General features: G+C 36.1%; 1 protein-coding gene across 1 annotated transcript in view; it reads right to left on the minus strand.

Annotated features, from left to right (window-relative positions):
- ADGRB3 (adhesion G protein-coupled receptor B3) overlaps nucleotides 1-14,698 on the minus strand; it is a 709,573-nt gene that overhangs the window by 395,166 nt on the left and 299,709 nt on the right. The window contains exons 7-8 of the mRNA XM_021691966.2: nucleotides 9,978-10,142; nucleotides 9,364-9,528 (exon numbers count right to left, since the gene is read on the minus strand). Coding sequence (XP_021547641.1) covers nucleotides 9,364-9,528; nucleotides 9,978-10,142 — 330 coding nt within the window. The remainder of the gene's footprint in view (nucleotides 1-9,363; nucleotides 9,529-9,977; nucleotides 10,143-14,698) is intronic.

Here is a 14,698-nt window from a genome sequence, read left to right on the forward strand (position 1 = left end):
AAAGAAAGAAAGAAAGAAAGAAAGAAAGAAAGAAAGAAAGAAAGAAAGAAAAAAGAAAGAAAGAAAGAAAGAAAGAAAAGAAGAAAGAAAGAAGGAAAGAAAGAAAGAAAGAACGGAGGGAGGAGGGGGGAGGAGGGGAAGGAAGGAAGGAAGGAAAAGGAAGGAAGGAAGGAAAAGGAGGGAAGGAAGGAAGGAAAAGGAAAGGAAGGAAGGAAGGAAAAGGAAAAAAAGGAAGAAAGGAAAAGAAGGAAGGAAGGAAGGAAAGGAAAGGAAAGGAAAGGAAAGAAAAAAAAAACATACACTATGCATGACCCCAATTTCAAATTTCACTTGCTGGCAATTCATTAATTCTTATGTTTTGGGGATTCCCTGTGCTGGGGGATGCAGAGGTGAATGAGATAGATCTGGTCCCTGTGCTCACACAGCTTACAGTTCTAACTTTCAGCAGGGGAACACACTCATGTGAGGAATTCACGGTCTGCTAAGGTCTGAGGGGGAAAAGAAGGGTGCTTATCAAACGTGTTTTGTAATAGCATTCCTCACATAGAAACGGTTTTTATCAGTGTCAAGTTGAAAGAACATATAATTATAACAGCAATATGTACATATCACTGTGACTTAGGCACTCTTCCAAGCGCATTACATTTTTTAATTTATCTAATTCTCATATTAAGAATGAAGTAGATACAATTATTACTCTCTTTTTTAAACATGAGGAAACCAAGGCATTAGAGAAATCACTCCTTGAGGAGGTGGTCGGTAGATCTACGTCAATCAAATAAGCCTCTCAGTTCATTTTCTGAGAATCTTACACTATCACCAAGCATTTGTTGTAGTGGTAAACAAGGTATTTATATATTTTGCAAAAATCTGTCTCTAAGTCTCAGAGGTAGCAAACCACAAACTTTAAATTCATTAGCAGACAATGTGTATTGCATTGCCTGTTTGAGGAGTGGATGGTGTTTATACATACACACCCTGGAAAAAATCTGATTAACTTAGTTTTAATCCTGTATCTCAACTTAGCAGACAAGGTCACTCTAGTTCCAACCTGTTAACAAGATTAATAATAATAATAATAATAAAAGATAGCTAACTTTAATTGTGAGGAATAGTTCTAAGTAACTATTTACTAACTTTAAGTGAGACAAGTTTTGTATTGGGGTATGCTGCTACAGAATTGTGTTTATTTGTATTTTTTATATTATCTTAGGAACTGGTGAGGATAACTGTGCTTCATCACCTTTTCCAGGTCAAGGCACATGTAGAAAATGATAACATTTGGAGGCACACTAGGGTAACGGGCAAGACTACTCTAGGCTGGAGGCTCACGGCCACATCCTCCTGTCTTGCCAGCTACCCTGAGGCCTTCGGAATCTCTATTTGTGTATACCTGGGACCAATCCTGGCCTGACAGGTGGCTATGAGACAGCCTCGAGGAGCTCTGGCCTGTAAGTATATGCAGGGCTGAGATTTGGGAAAATTGAATAACTTGCTATGAAAATACATATTTTTCTTACCTCCAACATCTCAATGATTTATTTCTAAGGAAGGAAGGCTCATGCCACCAATTGTAACTACAAAATAAAAATAGTCTGTGTTCTAAGAAAGTCTATTCAAATTCTACTTAGACAAACTAACAGCATTTTGAAAGAATAAAATGATTACGAAAGGTAAGGTATACTACCATAGTCATTTTGAAATTTTTATTCACATGCTTTTACACAAATTATTGTATTTTGTATCACATATTGTACTATATACAAATGCTCCAGTTACAATGTTTATGATATGGAATAAAAACATTCAAAAGAGCATGTGTCTAATGGTGTACATTCAACTAGGAGGGGATTTGGGAGTCTGAAAATAGATAACTCATCTGTAATGAGCTGGAATTCTAGCTAAGAGATATAATAACATATAATAATAAAGTATAATAGCAATATATAATAAGGGAAGCACAAAGCAAGTCTATAGGGGTTCAAAGAAGAAAGCACTCATGCAATTGTGGGAGAAAGAAGAATGATTAAAGGAGGAGACAGTTTTTAATGGGTTGAGCTCCCAAGATGCTCCCATGTCAGCAGGTGAAGGTGGAGACAGGACAGGGACTCTATGGGAGCCCAGCTGAATAACTGCAAGCAGCAGAGTAAGGACAGAATATGTGCTTCCATACCCAGGAACCAGGGATGGGATCCGTTATGTTATGTGTATATTTTATCTATAAACGAGTAGAGGGTGATGACCCTCGAAAGTTAATCAACTGATAGATGGGGATACTAGAATCCTAAGGATTCCGGTATGCACTGAATTGGGCAAGTAATGAGGAGCCATAGCATTTTTTTTTTCTTTTTAAGCAAGTGAATCCGTGACTAAGGTCAAGAAAAGGGGAGAATAATCAGATAAACTTGTGTGGAAGAGATTAGAAAAGGTGGTTGTTGCAGTAATTTGGGTAATGGACAAAGATGACCTGGGCTGGAATTATTTAATAACTGTAATTACCTGCGGCATTTTATAATTTCATACTTGAAATGATCCCCCGAGGCACATCTTATTATCCCCATTTTACATATGGGGACACTGAGGCCCAAAGCCAATCTTTGACTCCACATCCCAGGCTTTTAATGTCACACTGCCCCTCCCCACTAGCAGGTGGTGTCCAGGGGAAGAGAAAGCATGGCCACTGGAGAAAGACTTGATGGAAGTGGAATCCATCACTAGGAAAGGTAAGAATCAGAAATTACTTCAGATGACAAGATGGATTTGGTGATCAGACAGAAAAGTTCTTCTGCTGACACTGAGGATGATTGGCTACCCCAGCTAGAAAGCTCTATCAGGTGTTTGCAAGTGAGACATAAAAATGCAGATTTGTGGGTGCTGCTCACAAGTGATAGTTCCAGACAGACAGGGAGAGAGAGAGAGCACCAGGGGCAGGATCTTAGGGTCATTCACAAGTCAGGACATATAAGGACTAATACTAAGGTTTAGGGTTTTGGCAAACTTTAAACCCAAAGAGCAGTTTTACTGACTGCATTAATTTTAATTGTATTAATTTAGAAATAATTAAGTGGTTCCTAAAATATGTTTATTTTTACTATAAAAACAATGTCAGATGAAATGAAGAAATAAAAAATAGTAAAAAGTGCTGCTTAAATTTTCTGTTTCAATTTGAGAATGATCAGCATGTTGCCAAATATTTCTAAATTGGACCAGGTAGGGTAATATAAGATTACAATAAATTGCTTTTTTGGTTTCTGCCGTGACAGAAGCTGTGAGAGTTTTCCCCAAGTCTCATCTGATGAGCGACCTGATAAGACAAATTATGACAATAATAATCTCCATAGAAACAGGTTTGAATAATGGATGTATAGTACTATCTGGTATACACATTCATTATTTTAGACCCCAGTGGTTCTTCCTTAATTCTGTCTATAAAGTTTAGCTGATTTGTTGCAGAACTGTGCACTGGAATAAGTAATAAAACCCATGTTTTTCAGGAGGATCAGATACTTCCTTAGATATTTATTAAGCAATAGATGATCTCTCTTGCCTATGGGGTATCTTCGAGTTCTAGTTTATTTCCCTACTTTTTAGAATGTATCTGAGGTGGCTTGGCAAAAACAAAGAGAACACTGAGATGAAAGACGTCAATACCTAGTGCCACCTACTGTCAACACTGAACTCAGAGGTTGGTTTTAGGTGAGTGACTGGTGTGAACACTTGGGTGCGACATTGTTTGCTATGTCCAAAAATCTTCAGCGAAAACATCTGCCTTAACCTTTAGAAACTGAACAGGTAATAATATAATTCCTTAGAGGATAATAAACACAGGACATTTGCTAGAAAAATATTAAAAATCCTAATGGAGTAGGGGCCTTTTAAAAGTACTATTAGTGATTACCCTTGTGGTTTGGAATGAAAAAGGTGGAACAGGTGCCAATTTGTATGTGAGTATTTCAATATAGAGTAGTATACTTTAATTTTACACTCACATATTTGGGTTTCTAATAAGGATTACGTTTAACTTTAAAATACAGTGATCCATGGGCGCCTGGATGGCTCAGTTGGTTAAGTGACTGCCTTCGGCTCAGGTCATGATTCTGGAGTCCTGGGGTCAAGTCCCACATCAGGCTCCCTGTTTGGCAGGGAGTCTGCTTCTCCCTCTAACCCTCTCCCCTTTCATGTGCTCTCTCTCTCATTCGCTCTCAAATAAATAAATAAAATCTTTAAAAAAATAAAATAAAATAAAATACAGTGGTCCACACAATTTAGAAGGCTGACTTATTAACTTGTTAAACTTGTCTCTATCAAAAACAAATGTAGTGATGGTGATTAATTCAGCACTCCTCCAACTGGGAACTGAAGAAAGAATAAGTCCATGTGAGCTAAGACCTCATCCTGCTCTCTGACACCTGCCCCCCCCCAATATTATATACCCGGTTAAGTAGATAGTAGCTAATAACCTTGGAGGGTAAGAGGCAGTGAAAATGTCCTCCTGCTAAGGAAGAGAGTTGTTGGGGATGGGATGGCAGGATTACAGAAGATCTGTGTCCTGCCAGTGCACAGCTTTATATCAAAAGTGATACCCAAGTTGTTTCTTCTACTCTCCGTGGAACAGGAACAATAGGGATTGGAGAACTGAAAATCTGAAAATGAGTAAATCATCCCATTTTGTCCACAAAGACTAGTCAATAGCTCTGTTCTTTTTTTAAGTGACAACTATAAAGAGATCTTTTTGGGCTGAAGAATGAGTTGGCTAGGGAGACTTGAAATGGATTGCCTGTACTAATTGATTACAGGAGCAATCCCTCAATATTTATAAAGTGGTATAAACAAAATAAAATTCTGCAATCTTGTTCAGGATAGATCACAATTTTGACCAGTGTGGCTGAGGTGGAGAACTATTTTCCACTTTTTTTTTGTTAATTTTATCACCTAGTATGTATGTATGTATGTACTTATTTACTCACTTATTTTTACCATAGACCAGTGTAACCCAAAGGGTAATTTGCAAAGGGTAATCTACAGTATCATCAACATCACCTGAGGGTTTGTTAGATATGCAATTCTAACAAATATCTATTTACTCAAAGGATATTATAACCTATATGCTAGGTTTGTTAGCTGGCTTTCATGATTTAAGGCAGTTTGAAAAATTATCACATAAACCTATAATTTTTTATATTTTATACATATGTGATATTATACATTGGTGGTATATTTTGTGGTATATATATATGTGTATATATATATATACATATATATATTTGGTATTAACCTTAACATTTTCCTTTTACTCTCTTCAATAATATGATTTGAAATCTCCTGAAATCACCAAGTATATAAATAACATTTTCTAATTAAAATGAATAATTGAATGATAATTCAATATGGTAGGTCCATATTGGACCTACCGAATCAGAAGCTCTGGGGGTTTGGCTTAGGAATCTGTGTTTTAACAAGCTCTCTGGGTGATTCTTAGGTCTGCTAAAATTTGAAGCACATGTCTGGACAATGAATAGAGGTGCTCAAAGAAGACAGGAGCTCAAAATAAGCAAGCTTTGTGATTCTTCCTACCAAAGCTAAATTAAAAGAAAATCACTCAGACCCAAATGAAATCCCTCTTGGTCTCCAAAGAAAACATAATCCCATTGGACAGCAACCTTACAGAGATAAGGAACAGTCACTCCCAGAATGGCATTTCTCCTACATGGGGAGGGGGCTTATAGTCACCATATTACAGGGCACAAATTTGAATACGAATGCAGTACAATGTTCAAGACAAGTTTGGGATTACAAACATTACTGCTGACTGCCCTTGGTATGAATACTTATGAGTTAAATATCACAAACATTGTTACGTCTCTGGTCTAAGTTGCTATTACTGTGTACATTTATGATATGGCTCTCTTATTTCCCAAGTTTCTCTCAGCACATTCAATGTGTAGGCTTCACTCACCATTTGCAAATAGAGCAACTGTAACCCCAAAAGGACATTTTATGTATAAATTAAGTTTAACTTCTACCCATGAATGGCACAACTCAACTAGCATTATTCTTAATGACTAAAGAATAACAGATCCAAGAATTGGAGCTCTAGGAATAGCCAGCCCCTCCCCTGGGAACACAGCAGGGAGGTTCCCGGGAAGCCTGCAAATTTACGTAGACCAATTCATCAGTAACATCTGCCTTCTGAAGGATATAAACCAGGGAAATATTGGGAAAAAAACACAAAGCCTAAAAATAGTATGTTTTCACACTGTAGCAATACAAAATCAGAGAAGCTATTACCTCTCTACTACTTTAACCCTCAAAGTCTGGGGATGTACAATGAGATGGAGATCAATGAAATCATTATTTAGTGAATTTGACCAATCTAAAAATTGTCTCCCCTGTAGCTACTCTATTCCTCAACTAACGGTATTTAAAATATACATATATAATTTTTTCATCCCTCTAATTCCCTTTTCTTATGAAGGCAAAAATAACATCATATTTTTGGTAATGATGTTCTTTTTAGTATGTTTACTTTATCTATTTACCAGTAAAAAAATCTTATTCTCTTTGGGAAAATATTTTTCATTTTCTATTTTTAGTAGACATCGTAACAGCTTTTGATTAAATCCAGATGATTAATCATTATTTTCATTAATTATCCAGACAAAGATGTGCGTATATTATACTTCTCCTTCCTGACAACAGAGGATCTCTTGGCAAACTTGATTAATTTGTTTTGCATCCAAATTAGTGAAGCATAAAAATAAATACTAGTAGTTTCCAGCAATCTGAAGAAAAATTAAGAATAAACAGTATGAAAAATAATACTAGGAAAAAAACACATTGTTTTAAAAGAAATACTTTTTGAGGTTTTGTCAGTGACAAAAATAGAAAAATGCCTTAGTAACGGTTGAGAAAATTTGAAAGTTTTCTCAATTTATATTGTCAGTATATAAATTTGGAGCAATATAATGGTGGAAGTTAGGATTGCTTCTTATTTTGAATTCACATGGCCTCAAGAATTAACAAAACTAATTTTAGATATTTTTTAAGCTGTAAAAAAAACCTTACTGACATGTCATTACTCTCAGAGTCCAGTATGCTAGACACAAAAATAATACATATTGACCACAGAGAAGCAATTGTGTAGAGGTTGGAATGCCAATATATAAATCAAATCCACTATGGAAAACTGAGTTATTTATAAATCCTGCTCTCTTGACAAAATAAGGTGGGAATGAGATACCTGCACACAGAAAAGATAAAGGATAAATAGAAAGGAAATCTTTATCGTGGTGAAAACACTCTGTACGGAGGCAGAGGCATTTTTGAAATTAATTGTCATATATAATTTTTGATGGATAATGCTGATTTGTATAAAGGTACCAGTTTAGGATATTTTCGAAAGCTTGGTAATATATTAATTCATTTTATCCTTGTATAAGCACTAGGTTGTGAATTATTTAGCTGATTCAATAATTCATTTTAATTAGAAAATGTTATTTATATACTTGGTGATTTCAGGAGATTTCAAATCATATTATTGAAGAGAGTAAAAGGAAAATGTTAAGGTTAATACCATATATATATATATATATATATATACACACACACACATATATATATATATCACAAAATATACCACCAATGTATAATATCACATATGTATAAAATATAAAAAATTATAGGTTTATGTGATAATTTTTCAAACTGCCTTAAATCATGAAAGCCAGCTAACAAACCTAGCATATAAGGTATAATATCCTTTGAGTAAATAGATATGTAAAATGTTTTCCAAACAGCAGGTGGCAATCTTTGTAAATTTGATTGCAGCAACACCATTTTAACTCTATATATGCAGATGAAAGACAGTTTTAAAAGACCAGTTATGAACCTTGGTATGCTCACACTAGTTTACATAACTTCAAATATTAATCATGACTACTGTCCTAATGAAACCTCTTCCTGGTTATATACATGTTTTTGTTTAAACGCTTCTTACTTCTGATGCACGACGGAGGAATTTCATAGTACTTCTCTTGTATAGGTCTCCTCAACAAAATCCTACTTGCTGGTTCCTTCTTATTGCTCTGAATTATGTGGCCTTAAGAATTAACAAAGCTAATTTTAGATCTTTTCTAAGCTCTAAAAAAATCCTACTGACATATTGTTACTCTTAGAGTCCAGTTTCTATTGATATTAGTGTTAGACTGTGAGAAGTCTTTAGAATTCTGGCTATGGAGAAATACAAAGTTTTGACTCAGGATTATCTCTTAGAATGCCTTGTTTTGTTGTTAGTGTTATTGTTGTTGTTGTCTTCTAAATTGATGTAGTCATGTTTGGTAGAGACAGAAATCTACTGCTTTCTGAACTGAAAAGGAACCTCAAACAGCTGTTCTCTCCATACCTACTGGAACCAGATAGCCAGAGAGATAAGCTAGCTTGCCCACCAACCATTAGTAGCAGCAAATGGACTCTAATAGGGTCTTCAAATTCTTTAAGTTCAGCACTTCCTTTATACCCAGCTGTGAAACTTAGAAATTTCATCCTATCATTTTTCTAGCATGCTTATAGCAACTTTGCCGATGATATCATTCTAAAATCCTAATTTTCATTTATTTATTGAGTCTTCAGTATGTCAATAATACTTTATGGAATGTATGCACAATTTGGAAGGAATCTTTGTCATAAACGATTTTTTAAAAATATATGATCAATAATCTGGGCAATTTTTGACCTTTCCTTTTTTTCTATGCTCATATGTAAGATCCTTTACTGTAATAACATTTCCATTCTTTCACTACTAATTAAGACCTTATGTTTTCATTTCAAAATGTGTTCCTCATAATAGAAAATGGCCCAGGGGCAAGGGAATGGGGATGTCCAAAGTCCTACATGCAGACAGACTAACAGCAGAATTTAAAAGTTTCTTAATGTCAACAGCATCTGTTTATTTTCTCACTTAGCTATCTAACACTTACGTCTTTCTATTTCTACCATAAGTAATAAAAGGCAACTGTTTTTGTGTTCTCAGTAAACAAATATTTCATGAACATAGTGAAAAAAAAGTACCCCCAGCCAATTTAAATCCTATCTAGCCATGTTATTGTTCAATGTGGCTTCCTTTGTATTATCATATTTTTCAATGTGATTTTGCAGCAAATACCTTAAAAAACCCATGGAAGAAATAGTCTAGGACACATAAACAGAGGAAACCCCATACATTATGGAAAAAGTAAATTGCCACTTATCGTTAGCAGTCCTCCAATGGAGGAAGTACTGCCCTTCATGATGAGAGTTTTAATCCTTTTTTTTTTTTTTTCCAGGTAACAAAATGTTTCCATTGAGATCATCTCAGTTCGTTCTCACCAGGACATCGCTGCTCACTGCATCTTCTAACTTCTTCGCCTGTGCCTTCACATTGCTGGCCTGTTATTGCTGCACCCTGACATGTCCTCATTCGCCGTTCCCAGCCGCCATCACAGGACTTGGAACATCCGCTCCAATGACCCCACGGATTCCACTGACCATTGGCTGAAAGAAATGTGTCATGGTCAATGGCAGTAGCCCTGCTGCAACTGTTTTAAGAAGTTTAAAATCTGAGGACCATTACTGTTTGCTCAATTTTTATTAATCTACCACTATGAATAAACCCTATTCAAACATTTGACTTGCTAGTCAAATATAGAACATTGTGATTAACCTAAGTTTATGTAAGTTTGTCAGAATCTTCAAATAGACACTGAAACTTACTTGTAAAAAGTACAAGTTCAGTGCTAAACCTTATCAACTTAATCTATATTTGATCTAAGCATCTCCAGAATTGTGTTGCTTTATTAGTGTGACATACAGTAGAATGAGCTCTGGTACAATTGGCTTCATTTACGAGAAACACGTAATTACCTGATTATTCCATGACTGGCATGGTTCTATCACACTGTATAAATGGCAGGCATTCTTTAAATGTAGTCATCAGGCCTCACCTGTGCACTCAGGGTTATAGCACTCCCTGCTTTCCGCCCACGGCCCTCTGCATTCAGAGCCCCCATGAGCTGCTGCAGTGCATTGCCGGCTTCTCTGCTGGGTCCCATTCGAGCACGTCACTGAACACTGACTCCACGAACTCCACTCTTGCCACTGTCCATCAACTGCCAAAGCAGAAAGAGAGACAGTGTAAGGAGATGTTCCAATAGAGAAGGCTGTACAGAAAGTACAACGTAAAACTAACCCTGGAGGTGAGTCCCAACCAAGGGACTCTAAGTGAAGACAATGGAAAGTCATATTGGCATTAAATGTTTTTATTACCCCCCCAAACTACTATTACCTTATTTTCTCACTTCCATTTCCTTTTATGTATCCAGTGTCTCTCTCTCTCTTTTTTTTTTTTTTGAAGATTTTATTTATTTATTTGACAGAGACACAGCGAGAGAGGGAACACACGCAGGGGGAGTGGGAGAGGAAGAAGCAGGCTTCCCATGGAGCAGGGAGCCCGATGCGGAGCTTGATCCCAGGACCCTGAGATCATGACCTGAGCTGAAGGCAGATGCTTAACAACTGAGCCACCCAGGTGCCCCTCCAGTATCTCTTTTGAGCCACTTATTGCTTCAAAATATTTATTGATTACTCAACAATGCAAGACCTTGGGCTAGGTGAGGAGTACACAGAGCAGTGAATGAAATAAATAACTGATCAATAACTCATAGAGCTCACATTTTAAAGAAGGAACCCCTATAATGAATTAAGCAGTTAATTACATGCTAAATAAATTAATTATATAGTATTGCTTCAAAGGATAATTTCAAGACACTAAGAGCTTGGAGGGCCTGGGGAGTCTTCCTTGACAAAGTGAAGTTTCAGACAAGCCTTGCAGAATAATGAGGAATAATGTGATAGATGTTATAAGAAATACAGAAATTAAAAGAATATGAATCCCACCCTCAAAAATCTTGTAATTTAGGAGAAGAATTACATCATGCACACAAATAAGTAAATAAAAGGTTAAAAGCAGTAACATCCTAATATGGCACATGAAGGCTTTCAGAGGATGGATCACAACTACTTAGGGTGATTATGTTAGATTAATATGGTGAGATTTGGATAATTTAGACAAAGGAGACAGCATTCACAAAGGCATAATCCCATAGGCCACAAAATGCAAGTATGCAAAGGAATCGGGCAAAAATATTTACTCAATTTAGAATGCATAAACTAGAATATAAGTGTTATAAATGCACTCATATATGACTGTCTACTTTTTCTCATATCATTCCATGGTTCTTAGTTTCATTACAGTAAAAGAGAATTCACCATAAATCCAAAGTTCCAACATAAGATAATACTGCTGTGAAAACCTATCCACCCATCTAAAGAAATGAAAAAGCTTGGCAGAATATGTGTAAGTGCTGTCAACCTAATTTCAGGTCTTGCAGGTAGCTATTTAAAAAGAAGATTGTTTAATAGGTATCTGGCTGTACTTAATAAACCCTTTGTGAGATTAAAAATCACAAAATGCCAATTTAATCATTCCATTCATGTAATTTTAGCATTTCACTTTATTAAAAGTACCTGCTACAATCTTATTGGCTATGTAGTCCATTCGCTAGACAAACAAGAAAAGACTAGTGAATAAATGGAATGCTATAAATTATCCATTTCTTCTCTAGCTTGGCTTTGAAGATGAGTGCATTTTTCATTTCAGAACTTTGCCTTTCAAAGATAATACTTACTGAGCTTGCATTATGAACTCTCACTATCCTAGACATTCTTAGAAGAATTTAAAAAAATAAGATTCATGCCTGCACCTTACCATCTATTGGCAAAAGAATGTACAGATATTCAAATTTTTGAAAACATTCAGAAAGCAACACATAAACAAAGATGAATTAGGTGATTTCAACCTGATTCAATGCTAAGTGGCTAGAATAAAGGAATATGTGATGTCCTTGAGAATTCTGGTTTGAGGTAAACTTGTAGTTTTTTTTTTTAATTTTTTAAATGAATGTAACAGTTACAGACTCACTGGCAAAGAAGAGAGGATATGTCTTTCCAGCTAAGATGTGGAGTCAGGAATGAGCAAGTCAAATGTGGAAATCAGAGAGAAGATAATTTGGCAGGGTGTTGTATTATCGGTGAGGAATAAGAAAAGACCTTGCTGAAAAGAGATTAGGAAAAATGAGAATATTTGTGAAGTGTTTTGCTCCATAGGCTTTTCCTGAAAGAAGATTTTGCATCACCATTAGTAAAATAAATAAATAAATAAAAATAACATTTTAAATTCATACATTTGTAGTATTAGTTGTTCAGTCATTTCTGCTAAGGTATACATTTTATGATTTGATTAAAGTTCAAGATTGAGTTAACATTAGACATTTCAGGGACCTTTTGAGGTTCATCATTACCATAAACATCAACAAAACATGTATTTTAGATATATACAGTTTATAAAGTTAGTTACAGAAAAGATATAGCAATGAAATTGAAGACATATCAAGTGGATGTTTTTGGTATTCTATTTTACACTGAGAACTAGAAGTTCCTTTTTTTTTTTTTTAAAGATTTTATTTATTTATTTGACAGAGACAGTGAGAGCAGGAACACAAGCAGGGGGAGTGGGAGAGGGAGAAGCAGGCTTCCTGCTGAGCCGGGAGCCCGATGTGGGGCTCGATCCCAGGACCCTGGGATCATGACCTGAGCCGAAGACAGTCGCTTAACCAACTGAGCCCCCCAGGCGCCCGAACTAGAAGTTCCTTTTATTAAACATTAACTGCACCATTATGAAAGACTTGATTTGACAAAGTAACTGAGGAAAAAGAGGAAAACCCAATATTCCTTCAGAGTGATAAGTCAAAGTTAGTGGGAAAATGGAAAATTGAGAAGTTAGAACCAGGCAGATATGTCAATTTAATTTAAAGCATTAGACAACAGAAAGAATGTCTTTTAGTGCCAAATGTGGGACACTGTTTTATTTCTTTTTTTTTTTTTGGTTTAATATCCTAGAATTAAAAAAAAAATCACTAATTGTGTTATTTTTAGGGACATCAGCCCCAAGACCTTTCAAAAATGGTAATGTTATTTTACTGAATTGGGAAAAAGTGGAGGATTTTTGAGAAGTGGAAATTAAGAGTTCTGTCTTAGACATTTAAGCACTTCCAAGAAGGACATATGCATTATATTTCAGGTATAAATGCTGAGATGTTTAAAAATAAAAACCGTTCATCATATGATCTGTTTAATATATATTTTTAAAACCATTTATCTAAGTACTACAAGAAATGAAGGGACTCCTTTTTTCTTTGTTTTTACCTGATGTTTAACTGGGAATCCTTCAACCCTTGCATTCAGGTTTGCTTTCCACTTGGTTGAGGATGGAGACAACAGAGAAAATCAACCCTCTCCCTACCATCCACTCACCCCTGTGTATCACAGACTTTCAGCATTGTAAGAGATATACCCCAGAATCACTGCAAACTCCAAAATTTGAAAATACTTCAAAGCTTTCTTTCTAAACCTGTGTTCCTATCGAAAGATCATTAACATCTTGTCATTTGGTCAGAAAAGTCTTACCAATAATTTGGGAAAATGGAAACACTCCAAACCTCTTCTTGGAGTCTTCTAATGAACTCATTGGTAAAGATGTACAAAGAAGCTACACTGGGACTCTACCAGACTCTGGGAAACTGTGGTGATAAAGGCCCACCAAGCTCTCTTCTCATGGAACATGTACTCTGAGGGGGTTGTGGAGACAGATGATAAACAAGTAAATAAATGAATGAACAAGAGAGTTTCAGCCAGAAGTGTGATAAGGACAATGTGAGGAAAGAGAGCAATGTGACAGGGGATGCTCAGCCATGCCTCTCAGAAAAAAACACATTAGAGCGGAGTCCTGAGTCACTAACAGGAGCCAGAAATGTGAGGATCTGCGAAAACCTCTACACAAGAGCCAAGTCCTGAGGTCAAGAAAGTTTTGTGTATTCCAGAGAAGAGAAAAGGCTGGGGCTTGTGGGGATCACAAGGAGGGGGGTGGGGAGTGGCAGGAGATGGGTTCAATAGTGTGCAGAAGCCAAATCCACAGGGCCCTGTAGCCTGTGTGACCAAGTAAGATCAGAAGCTATGAGAGGATTTCAAAGTAGGGACGTGATGTGACAGAATTTCTACTTTAACACTTAATTTTGCAGTTGTGATTAGAATGTATTGCACAGGAGCAAGGATCAGTACTGTAAGATGTTAGGGGACTATATGGTAGCCCAGACAGAGGTGATAGTGGCTTAGATTACGGTATCATCCGTCGAGATAGAGAGAAGGGGATGAATTTGTGATATTTTCTAGACGTAGAGCTGACAGGTTGGTAGTGGGATATAGAAAATCAGAGAATCAAGGATGACTTCTAGATTTCTGGCTTACTAAAAGGGTCAATGGTGGACCCTTTTACTGAACTGGGTTAGACTAGGATTCAAACAGGTCAGGGGGTATATAGCCCTGAAATCAAACTGTCTATTTTGAACATGTTGAATTTATGATGCCATTATAATCAAAATGCAGGGAGTCCTACATTAAATTAACTTTGTTTGAAACTGTGCCTCCCAAATGTATTTGAAATGTAATCATCCCTCCTTTCTTTTCCTTTTTTTCAACCCCCTTTTTGGAGCGCTGTTTGGTAAATATTGCATTAAAGTACATAACTTCTTCTATAGTATGCGGCTAGGTT

This window comes from Neomonachus schauinslandi, chromosome 8 (genome assembly GCF_002201575.2).
Source record: "Neomonachus schauinslandi chromosome 8, ASM220157v2, whole genome shotgun sequence".
NCBI classification, from domain to species: Eukaryota; Metazoa; Chordata; class Mammalia; order Carnivora; family Phocidae; genus Neomonachus; species Neomonachus schauinslandi.